At 44.5% G+C, this 27419-nt stretch overlaps 4 protein-coding genes and 1 pseudogene across 10 annotated transcripts; 4 read left to right on the top strand and 1 right to left on the bottom strand.

The window, feature by feature from the left end:
* The first annotated feature begins 271 nt into the window (after nt 1-271).
* vash1 (vasohibin 1) lies at nt 272-6018 on the top strand. Its single transcript, XM_035610128.2, has 8 exons — nt 272-403; nt 767-1198; nt 2139-2227; nt 2588-2644; nt 2968-3042; nt 3269-3650; nt 4271-4380; nt 4624-6018. Exons 2-8 carry the CDS (start codon nt 977-979, stop codon nt 4694-4696), a joined length of 1008 nt encoding a protein of 335 aa, XP_035466021.1. The 5' UTR covers nt 272-403; nt 767-976; the 3' UTR covers nt 4697-6018.
* Nucleotides 6019-7473: 1455 nt separating this feature from the next.
* angel1 (angel homolog 1 (Drosophila)) lies at nt 7474-12707 on the bottom strand. Of its 4 annotated transcripts, XM_047327263.1 has the most exons (11): nt 12560-12707; nt 11202-11587; nt 10739-11150; nt 9901-10136; nt 9735-9804; nt 9203-9645; nt 8883-9024; nt 8654-8764; nt 8488-8521; nt 8212-8375; nt 7474-8098 (listed from the first exon to the last, which is right to left on the bottom strand). In XM_047327263.1, the coding sequence occupies exons 1-11, from the start codon at nt 12690-12692 to the stop codon at nt 7938-7940; spliced, it is 2292 nt and encodes a 763-aa protein (XP_047183219.1). In that variant the 5' UTR covers nt 12693-12707; the 3' UTR covers nt 7474-7937. The 4 variants fall into 4 exon arrangements, with proteins under 4 accessions (XP_047183219.1, XP_035466741.2, XP_035466744.2 ...); XM_035610848.2 differs by having other exon boundaries at nt 10739-11587; XM_035610850.2 differs by having other exon boundaries at nt 7924-8098; nt 8212-8326; nt 10739-11587.
* A 240-nt stretch (nt 12708-12947) lies between these two features.
* Nucleotides 12948-17378, top strand: LOC118286410 (leucine-rich repeat-containing protein 74A). Its single transcript, XM_035610852.2, has 13 exons — nt 12948-13711; nt 13890-14065; nt 14143-14250; nt 14418-14511; nt 14637-14686; nt 14789-14870; nt 15021-15106; nt 15197-15391; nt 15485-15580; nt 15684-15827; nt 15988-16092; nt 16391-16476; nt 16685-17378. The coding sequence occupies exons 1-13, from the start codon at nt 13603-13605 to the stop codon at nt 17292-17294; spliced, it is 1941 nt and encodes a 646-aa protein (XP_035466745.2). The 5' UTR covers nt 12948-13602; the 3' UTR covers nt 17295-17378.
* Nucleotides 17379-18163: 785 nt separating this feature from the next.
* Nucleotides 18164-21165, top strand: LOC118286503 (annotated as a pseudogene).
* Nucleotides 21166-21541: 376 nt separating this feature from the next.
* Nucleotides 21542-27290, top strand: rps6kl1 (ribosomal protein S6 kinase-like 1). Of its 4 annotated transcripts, XM_035610249.2 has the most exons (12): nt 21542-21627; nt 22452-22562; nt 22731-22904; nt 23215-23339; nt 23477-23569; nt 23728-23775; nt 24229-24361; nt 24480-25943; nt 26040-26129; nt 26347-26429; nt 26553-26648; nt 26763-27290. In XM_035610249.2, exons 3-12 carry the CDS (start codon nt 22769-22771, stop codon nt 26871-26873), a joined length of 2379 nt encoding a protein of 792 aa, XP_035466142.2. In that variant the 5' UTR covers nt 21542-21627; nt 22452-22562; nt 22731-22768; the 3' UTR covers nt 26874-27290. The 4 variants fall into 4 exon arrangements, with proteins under 4 accessions (XP_035466142.2, XP_047183218.1, XP_047183217.1 ...); XM_047327262.1 differs by lacking the exon at nt 21542-21627 and having other exon boundaries at nt 22709-22904; XM_047327261.1 differs by lacking the exon at nt 21542-21627 and having other exon boundaries at nt 22681-22904.
* Nucleotides 27291-27419: the final 129 nt, after the last annotated feature.

Raw genomic sequence — 27419 nt, 5'->3', positions numbered from 1 at the left:
GCAAGTTGATCGATAGCTCAGTCGAATGTGACATGACCAGAGCGTTTTGCACCTATAGTTTGTGGTTTTAGTGTTAGAAATAAATGTCCTGCTCGTTGCCCTTCCACCAAAATTGAAATTTAAACACGACCTTAAAATGGTGTGTTTCGGTACAGTGGTTAAGTGGGGAAAAAGGAATGTGTGAGTATATGGATATGAGGAGAGCTCGGTTTGACATCTCGCGAGCAGCACCTGAACGCAGCATTTGTCACGCCTGAGATCATCCGCTCAAGACGGCGCATGCGCAGTACGCGGAGGTCTGGGAGTGTCTGAGCGGCTCGTCGGACGTGCATCCAGCAGCCCGCAGTCACCGAGGCGCGTCTGCACGGACAATGAAGCGGCGGACCTGGAAAGAAATACGGTGGTGAGGGAGAGTCTCGTCGGGTTCGTGCAGGAGCGGTGATTCGCCGCGTGTCTTGTGGCGTGAATGACCTCTAACGGCCCAGGGAAATTAGTGATATCCAGGACTTTGTTGTCTGCAGTCAATCCTCTTATGGACCGTGACAGCGTTTCATTGGCTTGTGCTCGGTTGACGATGCACGTTCACAGTACAGCATCTGAAGGCTAGATGTCTTAATCTATACATTTAAATCAATATCTGATCATATGATGGCCTGTATATATTGTACCAAAGTGCTAAACAGTTACTGCAAAGTCATCAAAAAAACCCATAATTTTTTTTTGCAATACACTTATTAAATCATTGCTTCACATTCACCTGCTTCAGCCACAGAGGTGAGCTTCATTCGCAGCAGATCACCTTCACCTGCTCGACACCGCTGCATCGCCTCTGTGAGACTCAAAGGCTACTGGGTGTCATGAGTTGGCCATCTGTGGCGGAGACCCACTTCAACCTGCGAGCAGATTAAACCAGTGAAAAGGGTCCGAGGCACCGGGCAGGACATTTCTCTGAGCCAGGACCGTGCGGAGGAGAGGGATGCTGAAGGCCACTGTGGGCTCGGTGGAGGAGAGGGATGAGGAGCAGGAGGACGAAGGTGAAGAAGAGCTGAGGGATGGAGGGGTGCCCTTCTATGTGAACAGAGGGGGGCTCCCGGTGGACGAGGAGACTTGGGAGAGGATGTGGCGCCATGTGGCTCGAATCCACCCCAGCGGTGAAGCCCTGGGGAAGGAGATGCGTGGTGCCACTGACCTGCCGAAGGTAAAGTGTTGAGTGTATGTGAAGCTGCTACAGCTTGATGATACACGACAGGAGTAACTGTCACAGTGCCCTGCACTTCACACCAACCGTATGGAATTTAGTGGAGGACCAATTTTACACCCGTGTGCTGTAGGAAAATGGTGAGTTAGTGTCACCAGGCAGTTCCAGATGACTAACAGAAAGACAGACAGCCATGTGCCTCTACATCCACTATGAATAATCCAATACTTTACCAAGAGGTTATGTTTTTACCCTTTGGATGTTAGATTATGCAAAAAGTGCTTAAACAATTTCCACCAAACTTGGTGGAGGGATGGGGCCTGGGAAGAACCCATTACCTTTTAGGATGCAGAGGACAGCCAGAAGGACAGACAGACAGACAGAAAGCTGTATTCATCTCCATGGGTAATTGAGATGTTACAGGAGCAATAACATAGATCACGCAAATGTATCACTAACACATAAAGACACGAGGTAGGTAAAAGACACTGTATTTAAAGCTATACATCTATATTTACATACATAAACTCCTATACAACTAGATACATTTGTTTCTTTAACTATGTTTTATGACAAATAAATCAGTCTAGTTATCAGAATACTTCCTTTTCTATTTCTAGAACTACACAGTCATTTGTAGGATTGTTCTGCCCTAGCGAAGATGTGAGTGCCGCTCTGGTTTTCCAGTTGAACGATAGTCATAACATATACAGTGCATGTTTTGTCCAGTCGGCCCTGCACTGTACATTTGCATTCTATGAGCGTTTAAGACAGAAGAATGATACATTTGAGTCATTTCTCACGAGGTTGGTTTTAAGAGCGATTAAGACCATTACTGAATAGAGGCAGAGCATAGAGGTCGAACAAGACCAGATTTTCCAGCTGCAGTGAATATTGGGATTGTCTCATGTTGCAGTTGTTTGGCTCCTCTGTCCTACAGATTCCAGTACCGAGTGTGCCTACATACCAACCTACCACCACTATCCCACAACGCCTGGAAGCCATACAGAAATACATCAGGGAATTACAGTATCCTTCAGAGACAAAACTGTGATTAATGAGTGCATTAAAATGTTTTTGGTAATGTCATTGATAGTTACAAAGAAATGGCACAGATATTATTCAAATGGATGTGAGCACTTGAAAATAAATTGAACACTTAAAAACTGTCATTTATTAATTCCCTTGACCCAATGTTTTAGTAAAGTAGGCCGCTGCTGATACAATACTCTATATTAAGAAAAAAAAGAAGCTTGATTTCCAGTCAGAGCGCTCATCCAAAATTTACCAACAACCTATGAATATCACAAAGCACTTGAAGGGGTTGTCTCTTCTGCTTGCTGAATGCAGCAGCTCCGTTACAGTACGACCTTAACCGTATCCTTACAGGTACAATCACACAGGAACACAGTTCTTTGAAATCAAGAAGAGCCGCCCTCTGACCGCGTAAGTGACGGTGTTTGTTGATTTCTTACGGTTTAGCCTCCTCAGCTGCAGATGGCTGATGCATGTGGATCAGCTGTGTCTCTGGGTCATCCCATGGCTTTGTGAGTAGGAACTCCCATCAATCAGCCGAGGCCTGGAACTTTCCCCTGACCTCACTTTATTAGATTCTGTAGCACAGATTTTATTTCCCTGGCTCATGGAATTTTGTTTTTTAGTTAAATCAATAACAGTGCGTCCGCATCATTTGTACGGCAATCACCAGTGTACCGGTGTTTTTATTCCACAGAATCATATGTTTTTCTTGTTCTAATTTTTCTGCACAGATTGATGGACATCGCTAAGGAGATGACACGGGAGGCTCTGCCAATCAAATGTCTGGAGGCGGTGATCTTGGGGATGTATCCTTACAACAGTAGATCATGTTGCGAAACACTTGGCTGCTTGTTGTGGGTCTAAGGACTACTGTGGAGGCTGACAGCTTTCCAAATGTTGCCCAACAAAGAATCTAATCCAATCTAATCTAATCTAATCTAACAACCATTACCTAACCTGATCTGGCACAACAAAAGAGAAGCAGACTATTAGAAAGTCCTCCATCCATTTCCTTGACCCACCTTCACACAGTCACCTCACCAACAACATGCCGGGCGTGGAGCGCTTCCCCCTCAGCTTTAAGTCTCAGTTCTCAGGGATCCACTTCCACCACATTGTGCTGGGAGTTCACAGCGGGGGACGTTTTGGCGCGCTGGGCATGAGTCGCAGGGAGGACCTGATGTTCAAGCCCCTGGAGTTCCGGACACTGATGGACCTGGTGCAGGACTACGACGGGGCCTACCGGGGATACTGGCACACCCTCCACAAGGTCAAGATAGGCCAGTACGTGTCCCACGACACTCACAGCGTGGAGCAGATAGAGTGGAAACACTCGATACTCGATGTCGACAAGCTGACCAAGGACGAGCTACGGAAGGAGCTGGAGAGACACACTCGAGACATGAGGCTGAAGGTACAGTACAGTGGTTAAGAAAAAAGGTGAAGAATCGGAAAAGGCAGATCTGCAGTGGAGTTCTCTTTGTGAGTGCCAGTAGCAGACGCAGTTAGCATGATAGTTGCACTCTAAACATGAAGCAGATGTTTTAGCTTCTGCCTTACATTTCTTTCTGAAGGCCCACTTTGCAGCGGACACAATTTGAAGGAGCCCTGGCAGGACTAAAGACATGTAATGTAATTTGCCCTCAGCAGATGGACTGCCCTTCCTAACTGCTGATCAGGTTTCCTTTGACATGCTGGGTCACCATGCACGGTGACACTCAGTTGATCTGCTATTCGAGGAGCGATTTCCCTCAAACGACTCCCTCTCATCACCTCTCATGCTAACATAATGACGGCAGCCCTTATAATAAAACTAATGTGATGACTCTGCTCTGCCGTGCCTCTTGCATGGCTGGCTCACTCCTTCAATGGCCGATCTTTTACAGTGAGCGGTCTGCACAATCACAGTAAAGACACCAGGCAGATTTTGGCCACTGACAATCAGTACAGCGGAGGACCATCAGCATAGTGTATCTCAGCCATGTGATGTTTTATAGTGATTACAATCTTTTTGTGTGCACTGTTTTTTCGCAGATAGGAAAGCCTGCACCAGCCTCTCCAACCAAAGACAGGAGAAACAGCATGGGTTCACCCCTCCGAGCACCAAGCAGCCCCATACGCAGGATCAGCCGCGTCGAGAGACGGTATGACTAATCATGTGCTCTGCATCACCAAAAATACAGCGATGACGACCAATGAGAGGGCTTTGAAGTCACTGGGACATATTTGGACACCAGATATCTCGTGATCTCTTAAGGCAAAGGAAAAGTAGTTTGTGAATTAGTCACAGTTTCCTACTAATGTGAATAAAACTCATTGTCCTGTCGTGCGTGTGTGTGCGTGTGTGTGCGTGTGTGTGTGTGTGTGTGTGTGTGTGTGTGTTGCAGTCCCTCCGGAGAGAAGAAGGTCTTGGAGCGAAAATCGTCTGCAGACATGAACGCATACCAGATTCGAGTCTGAAGAGGAATCTAGTGAAGTTTTTAAAACACCACTCACTTGTTCCGTGGAGCCGTTGATTTACTCAGATGCTCAGTTCTTTGTACACACGGGCCTATTCACTGGATGCAATGTTGAATAGGTCACCAGCAACTTTTCCTCCCAAATCAAGCCTCATTCTGCTTCCCTGTGTCTGTGATGTAAGAGGCTTTTTTTCTGGAGCCGTTACTGTGCATAGTAACTGGTGCTGGCGATGCTCGCTAATTATTAAAAAAAAGAAGGAATTTGTCGTTTTTAGATAAGTGCAGTTTTGCTGACTGTACACAATGTGAAATGAGATGCTTCCCTGAAGCTGGCCGAGACTGCCAAACTGTAAATCTGCTACCGGTCATATCATGGATTTTATGTGGCATTGTCTTGTTCAACAAAAGCTCTTAAGGCTCGTCTTCGATCTGTATCGTCGTACTGTAAGTGTGCAAATACATGTAATGTGATTTTAAATCCACTTAGGCTCTGCTGGGCAGCAAATGCTTGTGTAGTGACTAGTTTGTAAAACCACGACCCTCGTGCCTTGTATGACAACTCAAAGAGAAGAGAAACTTTTTTTTTTTTGTTGGAAATTCCATCCATTATAGTCATCGCCTCACTTAACACTAAGCAGTATAATCTCCGCTTGTCCAATTTACTACAGTGTGACTGTCAATACCCAGATGGTAGCATGTTTAGCATGCCATTTACCTTACAGAGATGTTGAGTGAATACGGGCTTGAATACATTATATACCTGAGTATGTCCAAGTGTAAGAAGGCATCTGTTGAACGAAAAATATGGGACTTTCTGTTTAATGAATATAAAATCTCTCAATGGACCAAGACAGTCATCGAGGTGAATCATTGGAACATGGCCGACTGACCTCATCTGCATTTCACGTGGATGTGAATCACTGAGAAGTCGGTATACATGTACTGTATAACTGCTTTATATGTACATTGTTCCCTTCATTTGTGTCCAATATTCAACTTGCCTTAAGTGGTATCCGAGCAACAAACTTCCATTCAAGCAAAGGTGTAAAGAAGTTTGTTTACAGCACTTTTATCTGCATTTTGTAATTTTTTCAAAATTGGATATTCTGCCATTTTATACTTCCCTCAGTGTTGGTGATCACCAGTAGACCACTTAATATTTAAGGCGCATTGTTCTGAATATGTTGCCACAGCATTTTTATGTGTTCGGTACGTGTTGACCATTTTCAGTTTAATAATATTCTATAAAACAACTGTTTTGTACGGGGAAAAAAAGGATTACAAAGATCACAATAAAGTGTCACCAGGATTGAGGCAACTTAATTTTGTATTGTTTCATTTCAATGTCATGATTATAGATTTAATCACCTTGCCCTTTTTAAATCCACAAATGCAGTGGCAGGTTGTAATTAGATCTTTGGGAGTTGGGCAGGGAACGGCAGCGGTTTTCTGTCAAACAACAATGTGAAGTGAGCACAGGGTGTCCCCAGCTGAAGGGCAGCTTTTGGCACCAAGGCAGATGATGACAAGAGCAGACTGAAGAGATCTCCAAACACTGGCCCTGTTACGTTTATACAAAAGAAACTGGGAGCCAACAAGTCTATAAAAGGGGAAACGGGCCTCTGAACTTAAACGCTCAGACAAAGTGGGACACTCAATATGTACTAGAAGTCAGATATTTTGTTTAAGGTTACGTTTCAAATGGAAGACTGGTCCTATGTAACATTATGAATCCATTCTTCATATTGTTTTGGTGTTGCCAGTGTTTGCTGAACTTAAATAACTACATAAATAACTATAACGGTAGAACACTGGCAGCTTGTGCTTTGGCGATCCTGCTGTTTGATGCCCCCCCGAGTCCATAGGTGTATCCCATAGCACAGCAATCAGCTAATAAGGTTTAATGGCTGCTGCATTCAACGCAAATCAGTCAACAAGGAACCACTTTAATGAACAGGCCAGTGATGTACTGTACCTCTGGGAGGGAGAGAGCTGGGGCTGCATGTAAAGGTAAAATCATTGCGACGTTACGGAGAACTACTGTGAAACTACATGAGAGAGATGTGAGCGAGTCAGCTCCTAAAAACAACAACGATTTGTAAATGTTTTGGAAAACTGTGTTGATGCTCCTGAGAAAGCTGAACATGTTCATATCCTCCCTTCCTGTGGAGGACACAAACACCTTGTCCACCAGTGTTTGTAAGATTAAAAACAGAAGGCATATTGACCCATTTGGAAAGAAAACATACTGACCTATTTTGTTCATTTGCATGCATTTGGCGCCTCGGGAGGAATAAAGACTATCAGATTACGCCGTGCATTAAAAAAATTAAAATCATGGGATGATTGAATCGTATGGTGACTCTGCGGTATTAACACAGCAAACTGACAGGAGTGAGTGAGAAGCAAGGAAAAGATGTTCAACTGATCACTCATATTTTATAGGCCACACATAACAAAAAGCTCCCTTACTGAGGCCTGTCATGCATGGGCGCTCAACTATCTACATGAATTATTCATTCATGCCTCAACCAGACACACACACACATCTTCGCCCTTACAAACTGAGTGCTTCAGTGTAGTGGGACGGGAGGGGCAGGACCAACAATCAGGTCATGAATCAAAGAGCCCGACATCATCTGAAAGATTTAATGCTAGCGGATGAATTTTAAACTTCCTACGTCATACATAGAGGATGGAAGTATAAATTCTTATGGAGCCATGTATGCAATGTCTCTAATGTGTTAAAAGATCAAAAACTCATGACAGAGTCGCAAATTAATGGAAAATATTTATTCTTTTTTTTTCACAATCTGCAAAAATAGAACCGACTCAAAATTAGGTTTAAAATAAATAATATGTAAGAGCAGTTATCAGCAAAAATGAATAGGTCAGTGTATTATCACACCGAGAAAGCAATCACTACCTTCATTTTCAAATGAACTATTACATCATCACCAGTAAGATTCGTCATATCTCACTCATATCTCATCATTTATCTGATGAAACGCAAGTGGAAAGACAAAGAATACTGGCAGTCATTATTCTTCCTGGCCTTTTTTCAAAATAACAACAACAAAAAAACTTCAATTCAGTTGCCAGGACTGAACCACAAGAAATTGTATTCATACCAATAAAAAAAGCAAAAACTAAACATGTACACAGCAAGACCTGAATCGTTTCAATGGAAATATGCTTATCCTCTGAACATATCCCACTGAGTTCATCTGCAGTCTTTGCTATCATGCAGCAGTCAGGTCCACCTGGAATCTGGCCACAAGACTGAGGTGGTCAGAGGGGAACATGTGACTGGGAAGGCCACTCAGTGACCACAAGACGTCCTCTGACAGTAGAGCAAGACTACCAATCAACTTCAGCCCCTCGCTCGCATAGTCGCCGTCAGCTAAGCAAGAGACGAGACAAAAGAACAGCAAGTTATTTAAGAGAGCAAATTATTAATTCGGAGCTGCGACATTGTCAAATACTCTCCTGCTTCATGTCATGGCCCCTCCATACCTCTCTGATCGGAGGGTGAGCTGCGTCTTGGGGAGTAGAAGATGTAGTCGACAGTGGCTCCCGCTGCAGAGTGCAGGGTCGTAACTTCTGAGGTGCCAGAGCCTGGAAAAATGTGCTTATAGACCGACTCTAGGTGTAAGCGATGACTGAGAGTGTGTCTGAAACTGTGACACAAAAATGTATTACCGATATCACGTGGTATAAAAGATGTAAGAAGCAGTAATAGTTAATCCTTTAAATAACATCATGACAAAAAAAAAATTCAGGTAAACTGACCTTTTATCACAAGACTGATTTCCCCAGGAAGCCTCTGTGTACAATAAGAAGACATTCATTTCATTTAATGAAAATGTATTATGAGAAACAAATTAGGTTATAAATTTTTTTAAATGGAGGAATTGTTGTAGGATAATGTAGCTCTGTCGGTGTGGTACACCTGTACCTGGCGAGTTGTCTGTCACGCCTGGGATCAGCATCAGGTCCACAGGACGTACACATGCATCTGGACAATAGCGCAGCCCGAGCATAAAGTCGTGGCGGTACTGACATTTCCCTACGCGAGAGCAACAAATACAAAGTATAAAGACGATTGAAAGAGGTAATAAAACATGAGGCGGACTTGTGTGCTCCTGAGGTCACAATTAAAAGAATAATACTCATCAAAAACTGACCTGATTTCTGACTCCGGCTCTCAAACATGTCGTTGACAGTCCTGTACTGGCAGTTGTCAGTGATTCCCAGACTGCTGGACCACAGGGGAGCAAACAGTCTGAAACAATGGGTTTTGTAGGACAGGTCCTCTTGACCTGAAATCTGTAAGACAAATGGTGAATACATACATGGTTACAGAGGTTACTGCTGCAAGCATCAGGACAGAAAACTTAAAAATAAAGATCCCACATAAAGCGACGTGGGAGTCGTTTGATATTTTTCGGTGAATACGGCGAACATAGATTATAGTCAGGTGATCTTCGCAGTGTTTCAGACTCACCATCCACGCTGGTAGACCCTGGAAGTGGAGCTCGCCGGTGGTGATCAGCTGGTACAGAGGCATGTGTGGGACGGAGTTAAAGTCTCCGCAGAACACAACGTTACAGCGTTCACCTTTGGCCTTACAAGACTTGACCACGCTGTCGATCTCCGCCAGCATCATGGCCAACTGAGCCAGCTTCACTTCACCTCTCCTCGGGTTGAAGAGCAGGTGGGTGTTGGCCACGCAGAGGAGTGGGCCCCTCGCATGGGTTTCAGACCCATGGGTGACCACGGGCCGGAGCAGCAAAACGATGCCCACGTTGTGCCGGTTGAGCAGCTCAGAGTCGGGCCTGTAGAACTCCAGCGGGGACACAGATACCTCAGAGAAGCAGCCGCTTCGATAGCAAATTGCACAGCCGTCTGTCTTGGTGCCTGTACGCCGCTTGTACACACAGGTGTAGCCTGGGGCAACAACACAAAGACAAAATATGTCATATGTCACAATATCTTCTGATGGTGATTGTTCCACTGATTTGTCCTAGATGACCTACCCATCTGACACAAGACCGGATACAGCTGTTCGTGGTAGTGGTTTTCCTGAACCTCTTGGAGACACAGAATCTACAAGGACAAACAAATCATCAGAGGATATCTAAAAAAGTTTTTTTTTTAAAATGTAGCTAATTAATGTAGCTGTAACTGTTGCATTTGACTCACATCTGGCGCCCATTTCATTATTTCCTCGAAGAGTAGGTTGCAGCGGAAGCTCCAGTCCAGCACCTCTAGAGGGCAGTGTACGTACAGCTCCTGGTTGGCCTCCAGCAAATCCTGGGCGAGGATGTTGTAGGACATGACAGTGAAGTCCATTGAGGCCTTTGCGTATGGGAAGGGGATCAGGGCGGGCTCTGCTACAGGTGCACTCTCATCCACCTCCTGCCATACTCTCCACATTACTGAGTGGAAGACAAGCACACACACAAACTAATATGTGCAAACAAACAGTTGGCAGAAGAACCACCTGTGAGTGTAGACGAATCTCACTACAGAGAAAATATTAGGATTTGAAAATTATTTGACCGTAGAAGCAGAGTAGAGGGTTCTTACACAACTTCTCCTGCTTCCAAGGTGCATGGAGAAGGAAAAACAAATGTATAAAGGCATCAATTATAGAAAATCTTTTTGTGGGGTAACTCCATGTCAAATCATTAAAAATATTAATGAAATTTAGCTGATTTGGTCACATGAGAAACCGAAAAAACGGAAATAGTATGTGTCTCCAATTGCAACAACGGGACATTTGGGCCAAAAAAAGATTTAATTTCTTTTTATTCAGTGACTTTGTCTGACCAGCTCTCCCTTGACATAGGTCATATATAGTCCATATAGTCCCAAGTCTCACTTAGATGAACAAATCAACATGGCAAATTTTACAAACATTTATGGCAATGCGGCCCAAGAGTGTAATGATCTGACTAGACTGAGGCATTTAGGTTTGTGGACTTCAGGCAATAATAAAGTTGTTCTACATACAGCAAATGTTGCAAGTGTCTATCACCTTCAAAGGGCTCCGTCGGCTCTGTCGGAGGGTAATAGCTGGCGGCAGGAAATTGCCACAGCAGGCACTGTACTTCCTCCGCCAAGCCGGGTCCTGCAGGGAAGTGCCAGCCGACTTGCTCATCGTGTTGGTCGCTGAGTCTGAGGTGGGTTTGAGTGTTAGCGAGTGGAGAAACAAACATCAGCTGAGGACTACTTGCCCCATCATGCATTTCATTAGCGGTGGGAGGGATGCAGTATTCATCCCAGCACTCTGGCATTTGATTGACAGTGTCGGACGGAGTCACAGACTCTTCCACACGTAGGGGAGTTTGTACGTGACGGGTGTTTTTCTTTATGTCGTCCACGGCTGGAATAACCGACTCGTCCAAGGTGTGCATCTGTATTTGTCTCTGTAAGGGACAGGCACTTTCCTCTGGGCCGTCATCTGTTTGCAGGCACTTTAACTGTTCCCCGAGGGCTTCCTCTGGGCTGACATCCACAGTTGGAGAAATAGTTACATCTTCTGTGTTTTGCTTCTGATGCAGCACCTCACAGTTGTCCTCCTCTTCGTTGGCATCTTCCATTTTGTCTTGTTGCATCTCCCTCAACTTTACAGGATCACTCTCCGTCCCTTGATGCAGCGCTGCCCCCGGCTGCTCTTCACCTGTGCCTATTCCCGTATCCTCCTTTTCGGAGCTTTGCTCTTTCATCCTTTCTTTCGCTTCTCCCTCCGTTGCGCCGCCTGGGCTGAGCCACTGGTCCAGCAGGGTTGTCTGGGACTGGCTGAACCTCCTGGTTGTGACGGCACCACCATCCCACACAGCCGTGCCATTAACCACTGCAGGAGGGAGACCCTTCTTTGAGGCCTCTGGGAAACATGATGCATTCATAAGTCAACATAAAATTCATATGGGAACATCCACTGTCCAACTAAACATAAACTACAGCAGTGCAACTCTAAGTCAGAGTTTATTGAGAATTTGTTGATTTGCCTGAAAGGCAAAATCCATATACACAATTAAGAATAGAAAATAATACCCCCAGCATCTAAAGGTTCTCGATTGAACTTACATATTCTTTTTAGGACTTTACTGTAGAACACTTGTACATTCATTAAGAAAAGTAACAAAAGTATCCAATTACACTCCTCAGTGAAAATTGATATACTTCTCGGTTTCTTTTACAGCAATAAAACAGCCATCAGAGAAATAAAAATGAGTGGTTTGATCACTTTTCTCACTTGCCTATAATGTCATGTGTCTATCATTTATTCATATAGTGGATCGTCTACTTTTTTATTCATGGAGACATGTTTATGTTTGTGAAATGTCTTTTGTCCTAACTTTTATTGGAACTGTTTTTTGGACAGAGCAGACTTGTACCACACGTCTGACTTGTTTGTACATATTACTATTAATATGGGGGGGGGGGGGGGGGGGGCGCAACACCATCAACAGCGCGTGAGCACAACGTTCTGACGTCACACGTGCGTCAAAGCTAAACAACAGGTGCAAAGCTACAAACACGTTGCCACGAGCTAAAGTTAGCTCCACTGCCACCACTCTGTAACGCATTCGTGTCGCGTTGTTTTCGGGACAAACCGCAACACACGTCACACTATGGCCTGCGATAAAAAATGAATCAAGTTCAACTAAAACAGGGTCGATCCTGGCGCCGCCGGAGACAAAGTGCTCAGTCAGCAGCGGACTAAACATGACGTTAGCGACCATTAGCTTCTGGCAGCTGACCGGGGGGAAACACACACACACACACACACACACACACACACACACACACACTTGAAAACGCCACTACATTCCGAGCATGTTGTGAAGTTTACCTGAGCGTCGACCGGCGGTCAGGTACCGGGACAAAGGGTAGAGTGCGTAAAACAACAGGCTGCCAATCATGTTGCTAGACTGAGAGCCGCGCATGCGCGCTCCGAGGGTTGGCACCGACAGGTCAGAGGTCATGAGTCCAATGTCATGTTTAAAATTATTATTCAATATGTATTTAATCAGGCAAACTCATTGAGATGCCTGAAAACAATTTTACACATTTACAGCAACAAAAGACAACACACATTACAGACAGCAAGAGTAGACAGCAGACAAGAATACAAGAATGGCAAACCAAAAGCAGTTGCAAGATTCAGTGAAGTGTTCTCATAATAACTGTTTGAATTCCCCAAGTGAAATTAGATGGTTCAGTTTGAAGTGGGTTTGTAATTCATTCAATTTAAAAGCTGCATAATAGTTAAAATCATTTTTTTTCTTCCAAGATTAGTGTGAATGCGGGAAACGTCCAAAGTGAAATAGTTGCCAGATCTTGTGCTGTAGTTACTGGTTTTAACAGAAATGAGTGATGTAAAAATAATCTGGCAGTTGTAAAAGTAAAGCTTTATATTTAAATAACATGATGTGAATATTTCTTTTGATTCCAGTGATGTCCAACCAACACTGTGATAGAGAGAACAATGGTGGGTGCGACATTTGTCATTAGTTATAAACCTAAGGGCGCTGTGGTAAATGGGATTTGCATGATTCAGAGTTGTTTGTGAAGTGTGACCGTAAGGAATATCTCCATAACCCAGTAATTTGTCATAATTTACCGTCCTATACTTAAAGTGTGTTTTGCTTGGAGTTTTAAAAAAAAAAATCAGGTGACTGTCACCACACTGAGGCATCAATTGTTAATGTCACTACACATGACACGTTACCTGAGGGGGTAGAGTTACCTGCTGGACACCGCTGCCCTATTTCATTTCACAAGCCCATACAGACAGAGCAAACAGGAATAAAAGGGCCAAATAACCTGACTGTGCCTCCTCTTGTGTCGGGGGAATGGTTTCAAACGGGATATGAGCTCCGACGACTGTCTGCAATGTCGACAATATCTTTTGAGTCCCTCTGCTTAAAGGATGACGATTGTCCCTCACCAGCTCGACCCCGAGACGAGGAGGACGAGTTCGACACAGACTTGGATTTTGATGGTAAGTAGCTCCCTTAAACAAATGATTACATACGTACATACAGCACATATATGGCTGTTCAGCATGATTTTAAAGAACTTGTTTTGAAGTGTTGCTGTAGAATATATGCTCACTACTCTACGTATCGGGAAAGGCCCACATAGTAATGTTCATTCTGTAAGTCCTTACGCACTTCCAGAAAAAGAGGAGAGCAACAAGGAGGCCACCATAGCTGAAGTGTACCTGCAGGCCTGCAGGCTGGTGGGTGTGGTGCCGGTCTCCTACTTCATTCGAAACCATGACTCTCCAACCATGACCCTCACCCACTATGGGCTGGGACATTTGGGATGCAAGGCACTCGCTATTGCCTTAGTGGTAAGTCTAAAATGCAAGATGTTGATGTTATTGATGTTTTTGAAGTATAATAATTCTGATAAGGTCTTTGTATACAGACTGATATGCACATCAACACTCTGGAACTGGCCAACAATCACATTGAAGCTGAAGGAGCTGAATACCTTGTGGAAATGTTGAGGGCCAATTTCACCATTCAGCATCTGGTATGTAGGGCTGCAGATCCACCACTAGAGGGCACAAGCGTTTTTCAGGTGATATTCATCTTGACTATGTCAGTTGAGTACTGTATATTATATATTATGTATATTATATATACAGTGCTCGACTGTATACTATATATATCTTTACCCAGCGTGTGTTTTACTTTCAGGATCTGTCCAACAACTATCTGCAGTCTGCAGGAGCCGAGCATGTGGCTAAATTGTTGATGGACAACATTTCATTAAAATCTTTGAAACTTTCAGGTAATGTGCACATTAACAGCATCATTTATCATGATATTATTAATAATAACATTAATATTATTATTAATACTCGTCAGCATCAAGTCTAATTTGTATATTTAGACAACTAATATTTTCCCCAACAGGTAATGGCTTTACTGATGATGATGCCAAATATTTTGCGGATTCCTTCTTGGTAAGTAATTAAAGCACAACTAAAGATACACAATATTTGCTGATCATTCATGAGCTTTTTTTTTTTTCAATTACCCTTTTGCAAGTATTTTTTTGCATTTAGATCAATTCCAAAATTAAGGAACTTGACCTGAGCTATAATACATTTTGTGGAAAAGGAGGGGAACATTTGGGACAAATGTTGGGTACGGTAAAATTCCCCAATCTTAATGTCTTTACATGTCTCTAGATGTGATCCATTGCATTGCTTTACTTCAGCAGTGTGATGCCTTTCCACAGTAGTGGTGAATATCTATATACTTTTCTCTGATTTCATCATCCATCCATCTCCACAGCAAACAATGAAGGTCTGGAGGTGCTGGACCTCAGCTGGAATCATCTCAGAATGAAAGGAGGTGTAGCTTTGTGTGCAGGACTCAAGGTATGGCTCTATAAGAAATCCCTAACCCATTGGCGACAAATGGCACATTTTTATCAAACACACTGTACATTTTCTTTTTTTCATGTTTAGGTGAATATGATGTTAAAACACCTTGACTTATCATGGAATGGTTTCGGGAATGAGGGAGCCCTGGCCATGGGAGAGGCCCTCAAATTCAACAACACTCTGGTACAACTCAACCTCAACAACAACCGCCTCACCAATGAGGGTGTCGGCATGCTGTGCCGAGGTCTTGAGTTCAATGACACACTCCGAGTGCTACTGGTGGGTGGCAGAAAGTGTATAGGACCAACACACATCATCTGTATGGTTGTAGGGTTAATTGTAAATGATGCGTTAATCCTAATTCTCCTGTAGCTGGCGTATAACTCTGTAACAGTAGAGGGAGCACTGGCCTTAGTTAATGTGGTGAAGAACACGCCGAAAACTGCCCTGGAGGAGATCAACATATGTGTGAGTGGTTGTCTTGAGTCGTGATCTAAATATCCTCACATGCTATTTGATCAAGTTATAGTGGCTGTTAACACAAAGTTGCAATCATTTTCACCACAAGCAGAACGTGCTGGTAAATGAGAACTTTGTGCATCTGCTGGAGGCGACTTGTCAGGAGCATCCTGGTCTGGATGTGCAGTATGGAGGAGTGGGGGGGTTCATCGCTAAGAAGCCGCCAAAACGTGTCGATCCAATGAAAGTCATTCAGGTCTGTTCGGTCACTTAATTAGTATGAGTAGTTCTTAAATACTCTATGATAAATATAAAGTGTTTTATTCACACCGTTATTCAGCTCATTGCATCTTCTTCTTTGATTGGTTGTGTACGTATTTAACAGTTGTGAAAACACGTTCTCTGTTTTTCAAAAGGATTATCTGGATCAACAGAAGCTGCGTCTGTGGGATTTCTTTCGCAACATTGACAAAGATGGGACCATGCGAGTCCCTGTTGCTGACTTCAGGAAGGCGGTGCAGGTTTTTTTCCACATAAATGTTGATTTACTGAGCTGGGAACTGAGTCAGTGACCTTTGCAGTATAAGCACTGCACCGATGGATTTCAGTGACAGAATACGATGAGATTGTTCCCTGATATCATCCATGACGAGGTCTCGTCCAGTCCTATTCACAACTGTGTCCTGATGCTGATCATTTCCGACATAAAGCACGTAAAGAATCACTGAAATCACACAGTGAAGGACTAGTGGTTCACTTTAAAAGGCAGACATTTTGTAACTTGACTCTTTGACTCTTTGTTGTGTAAAACCATGACAGCAATCAAGCATTCCTTTGGATCGATACCAGATTGAGGAGCTGATTCAGAGACTGGATCGTGACAGGACAGGGATGGTAGACTACAGGTGAGCGCCTATGCTACTGTTTAATTATACCCACAGATGGTGCCTCTAAATTGCATCGCAGAGAAGAAAGTGTGTCTTAGTTAACATCTGGAAATTCATCCAGAACTTCACATTGAATGCCCTCAAAAAATGATGGTGTAAGAGGAGATGAGCATGTAGTAGATGGGTGGCGGTCCTAAAGCAAATATTGTGTGATGTTTCTGTGCAGGGGACTGGCAGATACCAGGAAACAGATGATGAGAGATCACCGCCGCCAGCTGAGGAAGGTTGAGTCCCGTCAGAAGAAAGAGAAGCACAAGAGCGACCGTATCCTCAAGACCTTCCAGAAGGCCGTGGAGGCCGTAACACCTCACAGCTCCATGGTCATATCTCCCGGTGCTGCCAAAGACGACGCAAGTGGCCCGCAGCCGTTCTCTGCCACCCCCCTCAGCTCATGGCACCACATTGTCATGTCCAACAGCGGTCGCTACTCTGTCACTAACCTGAGCAACGAACATTTCAGCCTGCCCATGTTAGGAGGCCCAGCGTCTTACCGCCCGACCAGTTCCCTGGCGACGCACTCCTACTCCCAACCCAACCTGCTGGGTGACTCTCCACGCTCTGCCCCAAGCAAGTCCGTCTCTGCCCAGGGTGTACGCTCTGATCCGGAGATGAGCCACAGCAAGCTAAGCCCCACTGCTGACCACCTGACCAGATCCAGGCCTGCACTCAACGCCAAGCAGCCAGAGGTTAAAGCAAAAACCAAGAAAGTGAAGAAAAAGAAAACTAAGAAGCAGGTGGAGAAGGGCTCAAAGAATCCCACACACACTGTCAAGTGACTGTCAAAATCTGTGTAATAGTATGAAATGTAACAATCCCTTCTGCCTGTCACAGTTGGCTTCTTTGTTACTCACAATGATTAAATAAAGATTGGTTCACATTAATTATGTTGTTTCGAGTCAAATAACAATGACATATGGGCACAAAGTAGATTCAGCATTCATCCATTCAGCAGGAAGGTCATCACTCGATCAACATTTCAACAGTTTCCTGCTGAACGACATGGGCCATGTGAGGACACCACACATTTCACAACACTTAGGAACTCTGTCAGATGGTAGATCCACCCATCACCCAAACATTAGAGGACCATTTCAAACACATGAGGCTGAGAGTTTCATTTCTGTTTGCTGAAGATAATATCAAAGGGTCACATATCTTGACCTGTGTCTTATGGCCGACAAAGCTGTGAACAAGGACAGGTGCTGCGTCCTGCCAGAAGTCGATACTGGTCTATATAAACCCCTGAAGATTTAGCGTCTCAATCATTAGCACTGCACCAGAATGATCAGCACTCTGTATTTCTTTACTCTGCTGAGCTCCACAGTGGCCTGGGCGGTATGTACAGTATGACATGAAGTAGATTGGTTCTTGGGGGCTCTACCCACATTTCAGGTAAGATGATCTATATGTTCACGTAACTCTTTTTTCTCTCTCAGTGAGTGGGCCTGTGGAGTGAGGGGAGTGTGAGGAATGGGACAGGAGGTGGAAGTGGGGACAGATGTACCTGTGATGCCTCCCTGCCCAGTTCAACCTTTCCCATCGGAGAGCTGGTGGAGGTGGAGCTGACAGCTGGGGAGAGCTCCCACAAACTGGAACTGGAGATGGGCAAGGTGCTGAGGCATATTGGAAGCATAGGCAGGAAACTATGACATATAGCATCAGCAAACCCATGGTGGTCCAAGTGAATGGTCATTTGAGTGCAGCTTACCAATATGGGGGCTGGGGGAAAGACTCCAAACCAAAGCCAAACGAGGCTACGAGTCAATGTACTTCTATGGTACATACAGCGCTCCCTCAGTGTATGACTTCTATTTGTACTCTGACTATGAAAAGCTGCTTCTGAGGTCTGAGTTCAAACGCCATCACCTACCAGACGGGTGGGAAGGCACTGGTAACAACTACATTGTTCACAGCAACGCCATATATCACCAGCACAACACACCTTTCAGTATGACCAAGCTGAATCTGACCTCTGCCAAATACGACTCCAGAGTGATCCCAGCTGCCAGTCAAAAGTTTTCATACAGATACTCAGATAACCAGAACCTGGACTTTGCAAGTGACGAAAAGTGTGGGTGATGTGCGCCCCTCGGAGGAGACCATGGGCAAAATTGTCCTCTCAAAGATAGATGAGAAATCTTTTGGCATCGAGGATGAGTGGAGAGTGGGTCATGCATGCCACCAGGTCAGTGGATCTGAACACAGAGGAGATCTTTTATGCTGTCAACACTAAGACCGGGGAGGAGAAGCACCTCAACATTCGCTTCCAGAAGTTCCAGGAGAAATACACCAACCTCGACTACAATCCCACTGATCAGAAGCTGTACATGTACAACAATGGCTACTATGTGTCCTACAATGTGAGGTTTGACAGATATTGATCCCTCGTCATTGTGTACCGTATTGTGATTGATACGACCGATCTGTAGTCATTCTCTCTGTCACTGAATCTCTTTGAAGAAATGTACTCTATTCTCCTGAATAAAATCGAATCATGTGATGTGTTTTTTATGCAAATAAATAATACAATTACCAAATTATTGATACATACAATGGCCACATGAAACAATTAACTGAGAGTATAAATTAATTTCAATTCAATTCAATTTTATCTGTAAAGATCCAAATCACAACAAACATTATCTCGAGGCACTTTAGATAGGAAGGGAAAGTATGATCCAGTGTGAGTAATCTAACAGGGCATCAACAGAAAAAAACACCTTTGTGACAGAATCAAAAGAACACAGTATATAAAGATGCAGTACATAAATCAAGTACAAAAAGGAAGACAAGATAAAAATCAAGTAAATATACAGGTATTGCAGCTTGTAACTGAGTTTGTAGAAAACTTGTTGAACAGAAGATCTAGGATGCTTGACTGTAATGTCTCCAGAATATAGTGGGTGGCCACCCAAATTGCACAGAAACAGCAAAACAAAGAAAGTTGACCTTTTTCATAGGCTAATGCAGAGCACCATGAAGAAATGAACGCTTTTCAGCCCCAGGCATTCTGAAGCACCGAAGAGGTGCAGCTGAGAAAAAAAAATGCTCATGCTTTTCCCCACATTAACTTTAGCAGCAAGATTCAATAAGAGGCTGCTTTGTTACGCTTGTATTCAATTTTCAGTTTTACAATTAACCTATAATTCCAACTAATCAAAATACAGACCGACCGGAAAGAGAAATCAAATATCAACCGTCTTGTGAACACTGCTTTTAACTCTCCTCTTGTGTGCCTCAATTGAAGTATATTAGTTTAAGGTCATTCTGATTATTTGATGTCCAAACCGCTCTGTTGTATTTTGACTTTGTAATCTTTGTGTCATTTCAGTCACAAATTGGCTCTTTGACGAGACCTTATTCCTGTATTTGTGCCACGTAGGAGATACTGCACACGCTGTAGGATGAGATACGGTCAATCATACAGTGTGAACTTAATTTAAAAATTTAAAAATACTGTGTTACCTGTGCCAAAGTGCCACCATTGTCATAGTCACTGATTCTGAGGAACAGCTTTTTTTTAATGTTGAATGGACAATAATCTCACTATTTATATGTTTTTTTTAAATAAGATGATTATTTCTTTGGATTCATCTGCACGGGAAAACAGTTGCTATTATCATGCTGAAATTTTGCCAGTATCCAAATAAAATAAAGTGACTAGAAGGTAATAATCTAATACAAAATCATTAAACTGTACCAATCCGAGCATAGTGTGTATATAGGCACATCTGCACTGATCTCAAGGATGCTCGTGAAATTGTTATGACAATATGGAATCAAGTCACATGCTTCATTTGGGCTGATAACAAGTGTAAAACCCTCTGCTAAGTTGACATCAGGTCAGACAGCAATCAGACAAACTACCAGAAGACACACGATGCCCCTGACTTTGGCTGGTAAGTTTAAATATCCTCACTAACCTTTAGTCCTTTAGTCTTTCCACTGGCAGCCAGTGGAGGACTGGGATTCAGGAAATGTGACCGCATCTGGTGGAGCGCCGGCGTGTGTTTGCAGCGCATTCCTGCCCGACAGCAGCTTCCCTGCAGACCGCGTGCACCACATGCAGCAGGTCACCACAGATCTGAGGCTGGAGTTGGAGATTCAGATGAATAAGGTCAGTGTGACACAGAGCATCCGTCATGTGTTTCTCTTTTATTTATATTTTGATTTTGGAATGAGTTGTGCAAAGCCTCATTTACAGTTAAGTACAATCAGGATATCTCAAAGACATAACACACTGACCTCATATATAATGACAAAATAGTAATCAATGGACTGGTGACCCCGCCTCTCATTTTATTTTATACACCATACAATACATGCACTACTTACACATAATATAAATAGTTTGTTTTTTGAATGTGCTGTGATAGGAGAATTTGTTAAAGTGTGATATACTATTATATGATACTATACTGGAGGAGTGTCAGGAGGAGCAGGGGTTCATCAAGCCACTGTGATAGATCAGATGTCTCCCTTTTCTTTTTGGGTAAGGTTGCAGAATCTGATGCACACCCCTCCCTCCCCTGCCCTCCTGCTCCGTACTGGAGCTCCCTCCCCCTCCTCTGTGGGCTGGCCCTCCCTCGGGGCAGGGATGACTCTCCTTTGTGCTCTGGTAAGAGCCTTGCTCCATCTGGTACTTAGCACCAAAGACCCAGCAGAGTATGGATTCTAGGCAGGGTAATCCCACCATTTTTCGTGGATGGATGACATTGAAGCAATCCAGAAATGCATAATTATTTCACAAATTGATCGGTTTTCATATGAGTTGTGTCTCCGGTCAAATCTAAGAGCGGAGCACAGTCCATTTTAGTAGTAAAAAGTCAGGATTGAAAATGGCCTTCCGTCAGTGCACACAAAAACAGCACTGTCCCTTTAAACCGGCAGCATCTTTCAGGATGAGAGGGGGGAAGTGAGTGCCTTGTGCGAAATGGTACTCTGAAGTGACATCATGCTCGGCCAATCAGCAGCCTCGCCTGAGCTCTCTCCTCCTCCCCTGCTCCTGGGATGAGTGTGATGAGGCTGTGGAAGACATGGGCTTCGGCTGCTGATGCTGCTGATGCTGCTGCTGGAGCGGAGGATCCAGGGCATGCATGCTCATATCAGGTACAGTGTGTGTGTGTTTGTGTGTGTGTGTGTGTGTGTGTGTGTGTGTGTGTTTGCGTGTGCGCATGTTTTCTGTGCTATTTGTGGATTTGATGTGTATATGAGTATAGAGGGGATTGATTACTCAGCAGCTATGGGAGTGCATGTTCAGAAGATGATGGATGATAATGGAGGAGACTGAAGAAGGATTTGTGGATTTCATAACACTCCTTAGATGATGTCGCCTCCATGTCTGTAAGCAGAGTGGGGTGTGTATATGTGTGTGTCTGTGATGTTTGCTTTTGAATTCGCAGCTAAATTAAGAGTAAAGGAACATTGTATTTTAAACAAATAGGACATTTTTGTTACAGCATTAGCCTTCACTGTCTGACTGGTATTATATTTGTTTCATGTAAGAAGTATTGTGTAATAGTAATGGCTTTTGAAGATGGTTGTCAGCAAAGAATTTATGTGTCTCTTGGAAATAATCCATTTCATGTGATTTGGTCTAAGTGTGTGGGTGGATGTCCAAGACCACATGAGTGTATCTACACAAACACATGGTTTCTGTAGCATATCATAGTGGACCGATACGGTAGGGGTGGGGTGTAAACACTTTCACTGATGTGATCCTTAGGTTTTAATGATCCTGTGTGGGATGCATGAATATGTCATCGACCTCAGAGATGCAAATACTGTATGTGCCACAGTGTTCTGAGTCATCTCTCTGTCGTCGTGGACGCCCGCACCTCTGCTTCTTTCCCTTCATCAGAAATAGTCGGCACAAGCTTGTACTCACTTCCTGTGGTGGTCTGGAGGTTAACACTTTGTTTCCGTTCGCTCAGATGATCATGATTTGCTGCCAAGACTTAAGACGCGGAGTCACGGGGGGCAAACTGAGCCCAGTGACAAGAGAGAGAGATGTATCCTGTTGTTGATAGGACCAGGGAGCAAAGGTGAGTACCAAACAATACACTCAAGATCTTTAAAGGCTCTTTGAGTGCTGCACGGCCGCAGTGTGATTCACGTGGAGCAGCTTATGATTCAGTTCCTTTTTCTAATTTGATAAAACAGCTATCGGCCATGTCTGAATCATGCACAGTACCTTTGTATCCTGTGCTCAGGCCTAGCTGGTCCTTGACGGGTCCAAAACAAGGCAGCCATGGCAAAGAGGGATTACCTGGTGGAGGCGGCCAAGCAGATCCGCATGGCACTGGACAGCGAGGTCAATGAGGACTACGAGGCAGCTTTCAGTTACTATAAGAATGGGGTGGACTTGCTGCTGAATGGGGTTCAGCGTAAGTGATCAAAAGTTTTTACGACAGCGTGTGACAGTGAATGGGGAATTTGAGGAGGCGTGTTTGCACAGGGCATGTGATGGAAATGTGTCCCAGAATAAAAACAGGAAGTCGCAAACCAAAGGTTCATTTCTTTGCTGGCCAGACAGTTTTCCCCCACAGTGTCAACAGTAGCTGTGTGTTCCTGCTTCTTATCCTGGATCGAAGGCCAAAAGGTTTAGTCAAGACTGGGTTTTGTCTTTTAGATCGAATCTATCCACACAGCTGCAGCTTTTTTACCAGTTTCTGATCGAGTATAACTGTCTTACAGTGGATCCTAACAAAGATCGCCGGGAAGCTGTGAAGAGGAAGACGACCCAGTATCTGAAGAGAGCGGAAGAAATCTTCATAACACATCTGCAGGATAACCTCGGAAAAGGGAGCTCTCATCTAGGGGTAGGACAGTCATCCTATACTTTATTCATCCAAGTAGATCTCAAATATTGTGACGAAAAAACAAAACAAAACCATTGTTGGTTGAAATGTGTTTCAATTGTACTGCAGCTAATACCCTCTGTACCTCTCATCGCCAGGGTTACAGCAGTCTGAGATTCCGTCCTATCAGACACTTGAGTTCGCCCGTGGAGGATCTGGAGATGTGTAAGGTGATCGGAGTGACCGATAAGGTGAGACTGACTTTTTTTGTTTTTTGTTCTCCATATGAGTGGGGGCTTTGTGCACTGAAACTCCTTGTCGAAAACAATCACATCAAATCTAATCACAGTTCCTGGTTATATGTAATGTAGCCAATGGTAACAAAAATCTCTTTTTTTTTATTCCAAAGGTCCTGATTGTCCAAAGTATGGTGAATAAGGAGACATTTGTTGTAAAGGTGATTATTCAGTTTTCCACCATGGAAAATGAGTCCAGGCTACAAAATGATTGAGAATTGCAATGTATTAATAGGTTTGAATTAAACGTAATCCATTTGGCCCATATCTATCCACTCAGAGTGATGGTTGTCATCTGGCAGCAAACCAGTCCAACCACATTTTTTTTTTGAAATTCTGTGGCAGCCCAGTCGATGGGCACTTTCTCCACCCTTTCTCCCTGAGTATCATACAGCATCGATCTGCCTGAGAGCTCATCTCTTTTAGCCAGAGCAACTGCCTCTCGAATTTCAGTCACCGGAGAGATATGGTAACAGAACGACACAAATCTATAAAGGGGGCAATCCAAGCTGTAGTGAATCTTTCCAACCGTGTCAGTAATACACTTTTTCCGAATGCACATTTTTTTCCCCCTTTGTAGAAAGATCAATCATTGTGTGTATGTACTCTTGCAGAGTCTGGTCAAGTCGAGCTGGGAGAGCAGGGATCAGCCCACCATCATTCCTCAGGGGGTGCCCTACATGGTGAAGCTGCTGAGATATTACGTCAGCGAGGACGCCGTGTACCTGCATCTTGAGCATGTCAAAGGTGAGATGGCCTACGGGGTGTATTTTTCAGAATGAGCATTTAAACGAGGTGCAGCGTGAGCTATGATGAAATGCATTACTTGTCCTATCCATGGTCTTGTTTCACTACTGAATCACAGGTGGGAGGCTCTTCTCCAAGCTGCACAAGCTGAGGAACGAGAAGGCCAAGGAACACCCAGAATGTCTCACCTCTGGCCAGCACAGCATCAAGCTGAAGACCAGCTACACCTCTCCCACCATCAGCACAGACTACCAGCACAACACCAAAGGAGGCACTGGGGGGATTCCTGAGAAAATAACCGATGAAAGCCCCGATATGGACTTCCCCTCTTCATGGGATGAGACCCAGCAGCGTCTGGAGAGCTGCGGGACTCACTCCTACATCGAGGAGACGGGCTGTCTGCAGAACACACGCTCCACGGCATCATTTTACAGACAGCTCGATCGAATGAGTCTGAATTCGTGCCCCCCGAGGACACAGGCCAACGCTCGCATCCATCCACCAGCTCCTAGCTTGTGTTTGCATTCCAGTGAAACTCAGGAAAACCCTCCTCTTCCTCTCTCTTGTTCCCGCATCAGTCAAGCTCTTGGTGTCATGTCAGAGCTCCATGAAAAGAAAGCTGCGATGGGACTGACAGAGTGCAGCTCAGAGTTTGAAGTGGCCTGGAAAGCTGCGGATCCAGCGCACAACTGTGACAAAATAAACCCCTATGCAGTGACCGACAGCGGTTTACGCGGCACACCCGAACAAACTGCACCTCATACAAATCAGACCTCGTTTGGAAAAGCAGGACCGCCAAATAGTGGAAACAACGGTTTGAGTTCTTCCCCTGCCATTTTGCATCTTCCTCTACATTGCCAAACCCAGATCCGTGGCAGGGCACCATGGGACACCAATGGCTCTTACCAGGGATCGGTTTCAAGTGCTAACTCTGCAGACATAGTAACAGACTCAAATCAAGACAGCAGCAGTCCCACTACAGAGGAAACAAACGGCATGGTAGTGGTCAGGAGCACAGACAGAGCAGTGTTTTCTGAGCACACAGACACAAAAATCAACTCAGAAAGCTCCCGGCCCTGTTCTGCCTCACTCCACCGCAGCACGGCAGGAAAACAGGGGACATTGTCAAGGGTGCCCCTGACCCTCTCAGGGGTGAAATACAGAGGGGAAACATTTCCCGGTGAGGTAAGAGAGGGAGTAGAGGAAGCCTGTGAAATGTTGAGTCCTGGAGGGAAGGCGGCGCCTGCGAAGGAGGGATCATTTGTGGGCTGGTTTTCCTCCGGCCCTCCCGGATCCCCATCCCTCCGTAGGGAAGACGACAAGGACGCTTTCCTCAAATCAGAAGATTTGGAGGGGAAGGAAGAAGACCAGATCATTGAGGTGGATGGCTGGTGCCACCTGCCCCGGATCCAGGTCAAGTCCTCCCGGCCTACAGGTCAGGCCATGCGGACCTGCTGGGGGCTTCCCGAAGCAGAGGTGCGTGTCTGGGGGGCACAGATCCTGTTGGCCCTGGAGAGTCTGCATCAGCAGGGCATCCTGTGCCGGGATCTCAACCCGAGAAATGTTCTGGTCACCAGCAACGGTGAGTCTGTCAAATAACCGTAAAAGACTGAATGAGCGGAAAAAAGGGGCAATTCTTTTCGATTTTGGTCAAACGTAATGTTTTGTTCCACCACAGGAAAGGTGTGTTTGACGTTTTTCGGTCAGTGGAGCGAGATCCAGTCAGAGATTGGTTCCAAAGCCATGGAACAGATGTACTGTGCTCCAGGTAAAACTACGGCATCACTGTCACCTCACGGCAGTGGTTGATACTTGGTGTAACCTGCCCCCTAGTGGCGAGATATAGTTTTCCCACTTTGTTCAGAGTAAGAGCTCAAGTGCTGCACATTGCATGGAAATAAAAAAAAACAAACACAAGTTGTAATAATAAACACATTGTCAAGAAATGTGCAAGAATAAAACTCCGTTTTTTTGTTCGCTGACAGAAATCGGCGGGGTGTCCAGGGTCACAGAGGCTTGTGATTGGTGGAGTCTCGGGGCCTTGTTGTTTGAACTTCTAACAGGAATGGTAAGCAGAGAGCATGTTCAGTCTAATCAAACAAAGTCTGTGTCTTCTCTTGCATAATTTCTACAATGTGGGATGTTTGGGTGATGGCCTCTCTCTCACACTCTCTGTTCCCTGTGCCTCCAGCCACTGTGGCAGCTCCACCCAGCAGGGATCCACTCACACACCCAGCTGCTCATCCCCGACCACCTGAGCACCGCAGCTGCATCTCTGCTCACCGAGGTTGGATCTAAAGCCTAAGAAACCCCACAAGGCTGGTGTTGTTTCTGCCATGTTCACCCACACAGAGTGATTACATTTGATCTCACCTGCTCTGTCCATGATGCTCCTCCACAGTTGCTTCAGTTCGATGCTGGCTATCGCTTGGGCTCTGGAGGCGGAGGTGTGAGCGACATCAAGTGCCATCCCTTCTTCAGCAGCGTCTCCTGGAAAGCTCTAAGCTGCTAGCAGGTGTGGTCGCTGCACCTGTGAGCTCCACCTGAAGGGAAGATGGATGCACGACTCCAAGCGTCCCAGTGTTGCCAGATTGGATGAAGCACCATGATCCTGCTCTCCTCTGCAATTTGTGTTTCCCAGAAGAAATTTAAAAAAGACATCAACAACTATCAACGCAGGTCCCTTACAAAACATTATACAAATTCATTTATTATTCTAAACTCCCAAGACTCCAGTCTCAATTAAAGGTTTCATTTTATTTCGTAGTACTTACAGTAATGAATGACCATGTTAACTTCACTCGCAATGAGCATGAAAACTGATGCCGCCACCTAACCATGAATTCTGACAATTAGTATATTTTTGGACCGTCAAATATTGTGGAAAAACAGAGATATTGGCAATAAAAGGTTCATTGTATATCCCTGACATTGTTTACTGTAAAAGCCTTTGTTGTTTTTATGTAATGCATGTCCCTGAATAAGACTGACACTCAAAAGACCCATGTTTACTAATGAAGATATAAACCTCACACCGAAACATACAAAATTGCTGTAT

This window comes from Scophthalmus maximus, chromosome 15 (genome assembly GCF_022379125.1).
Source record: "Scophthalmus maximus strain ysfricsl-2021 chromosome 15, ASM2237912v1, whole genome shotgun sequence".
Taxonomy (NCBI): Eukaryota; Metazoa; Chordata; class Actinopteri; order Pleuronectiformes; family Scophthalmidae; genus Scophthalmus; species Scophthalmus maximus.
Note: the sequence above shows the minus strand (reverse complement) of the source record. Positions and strands in the feature narration are given on the sequence as shown.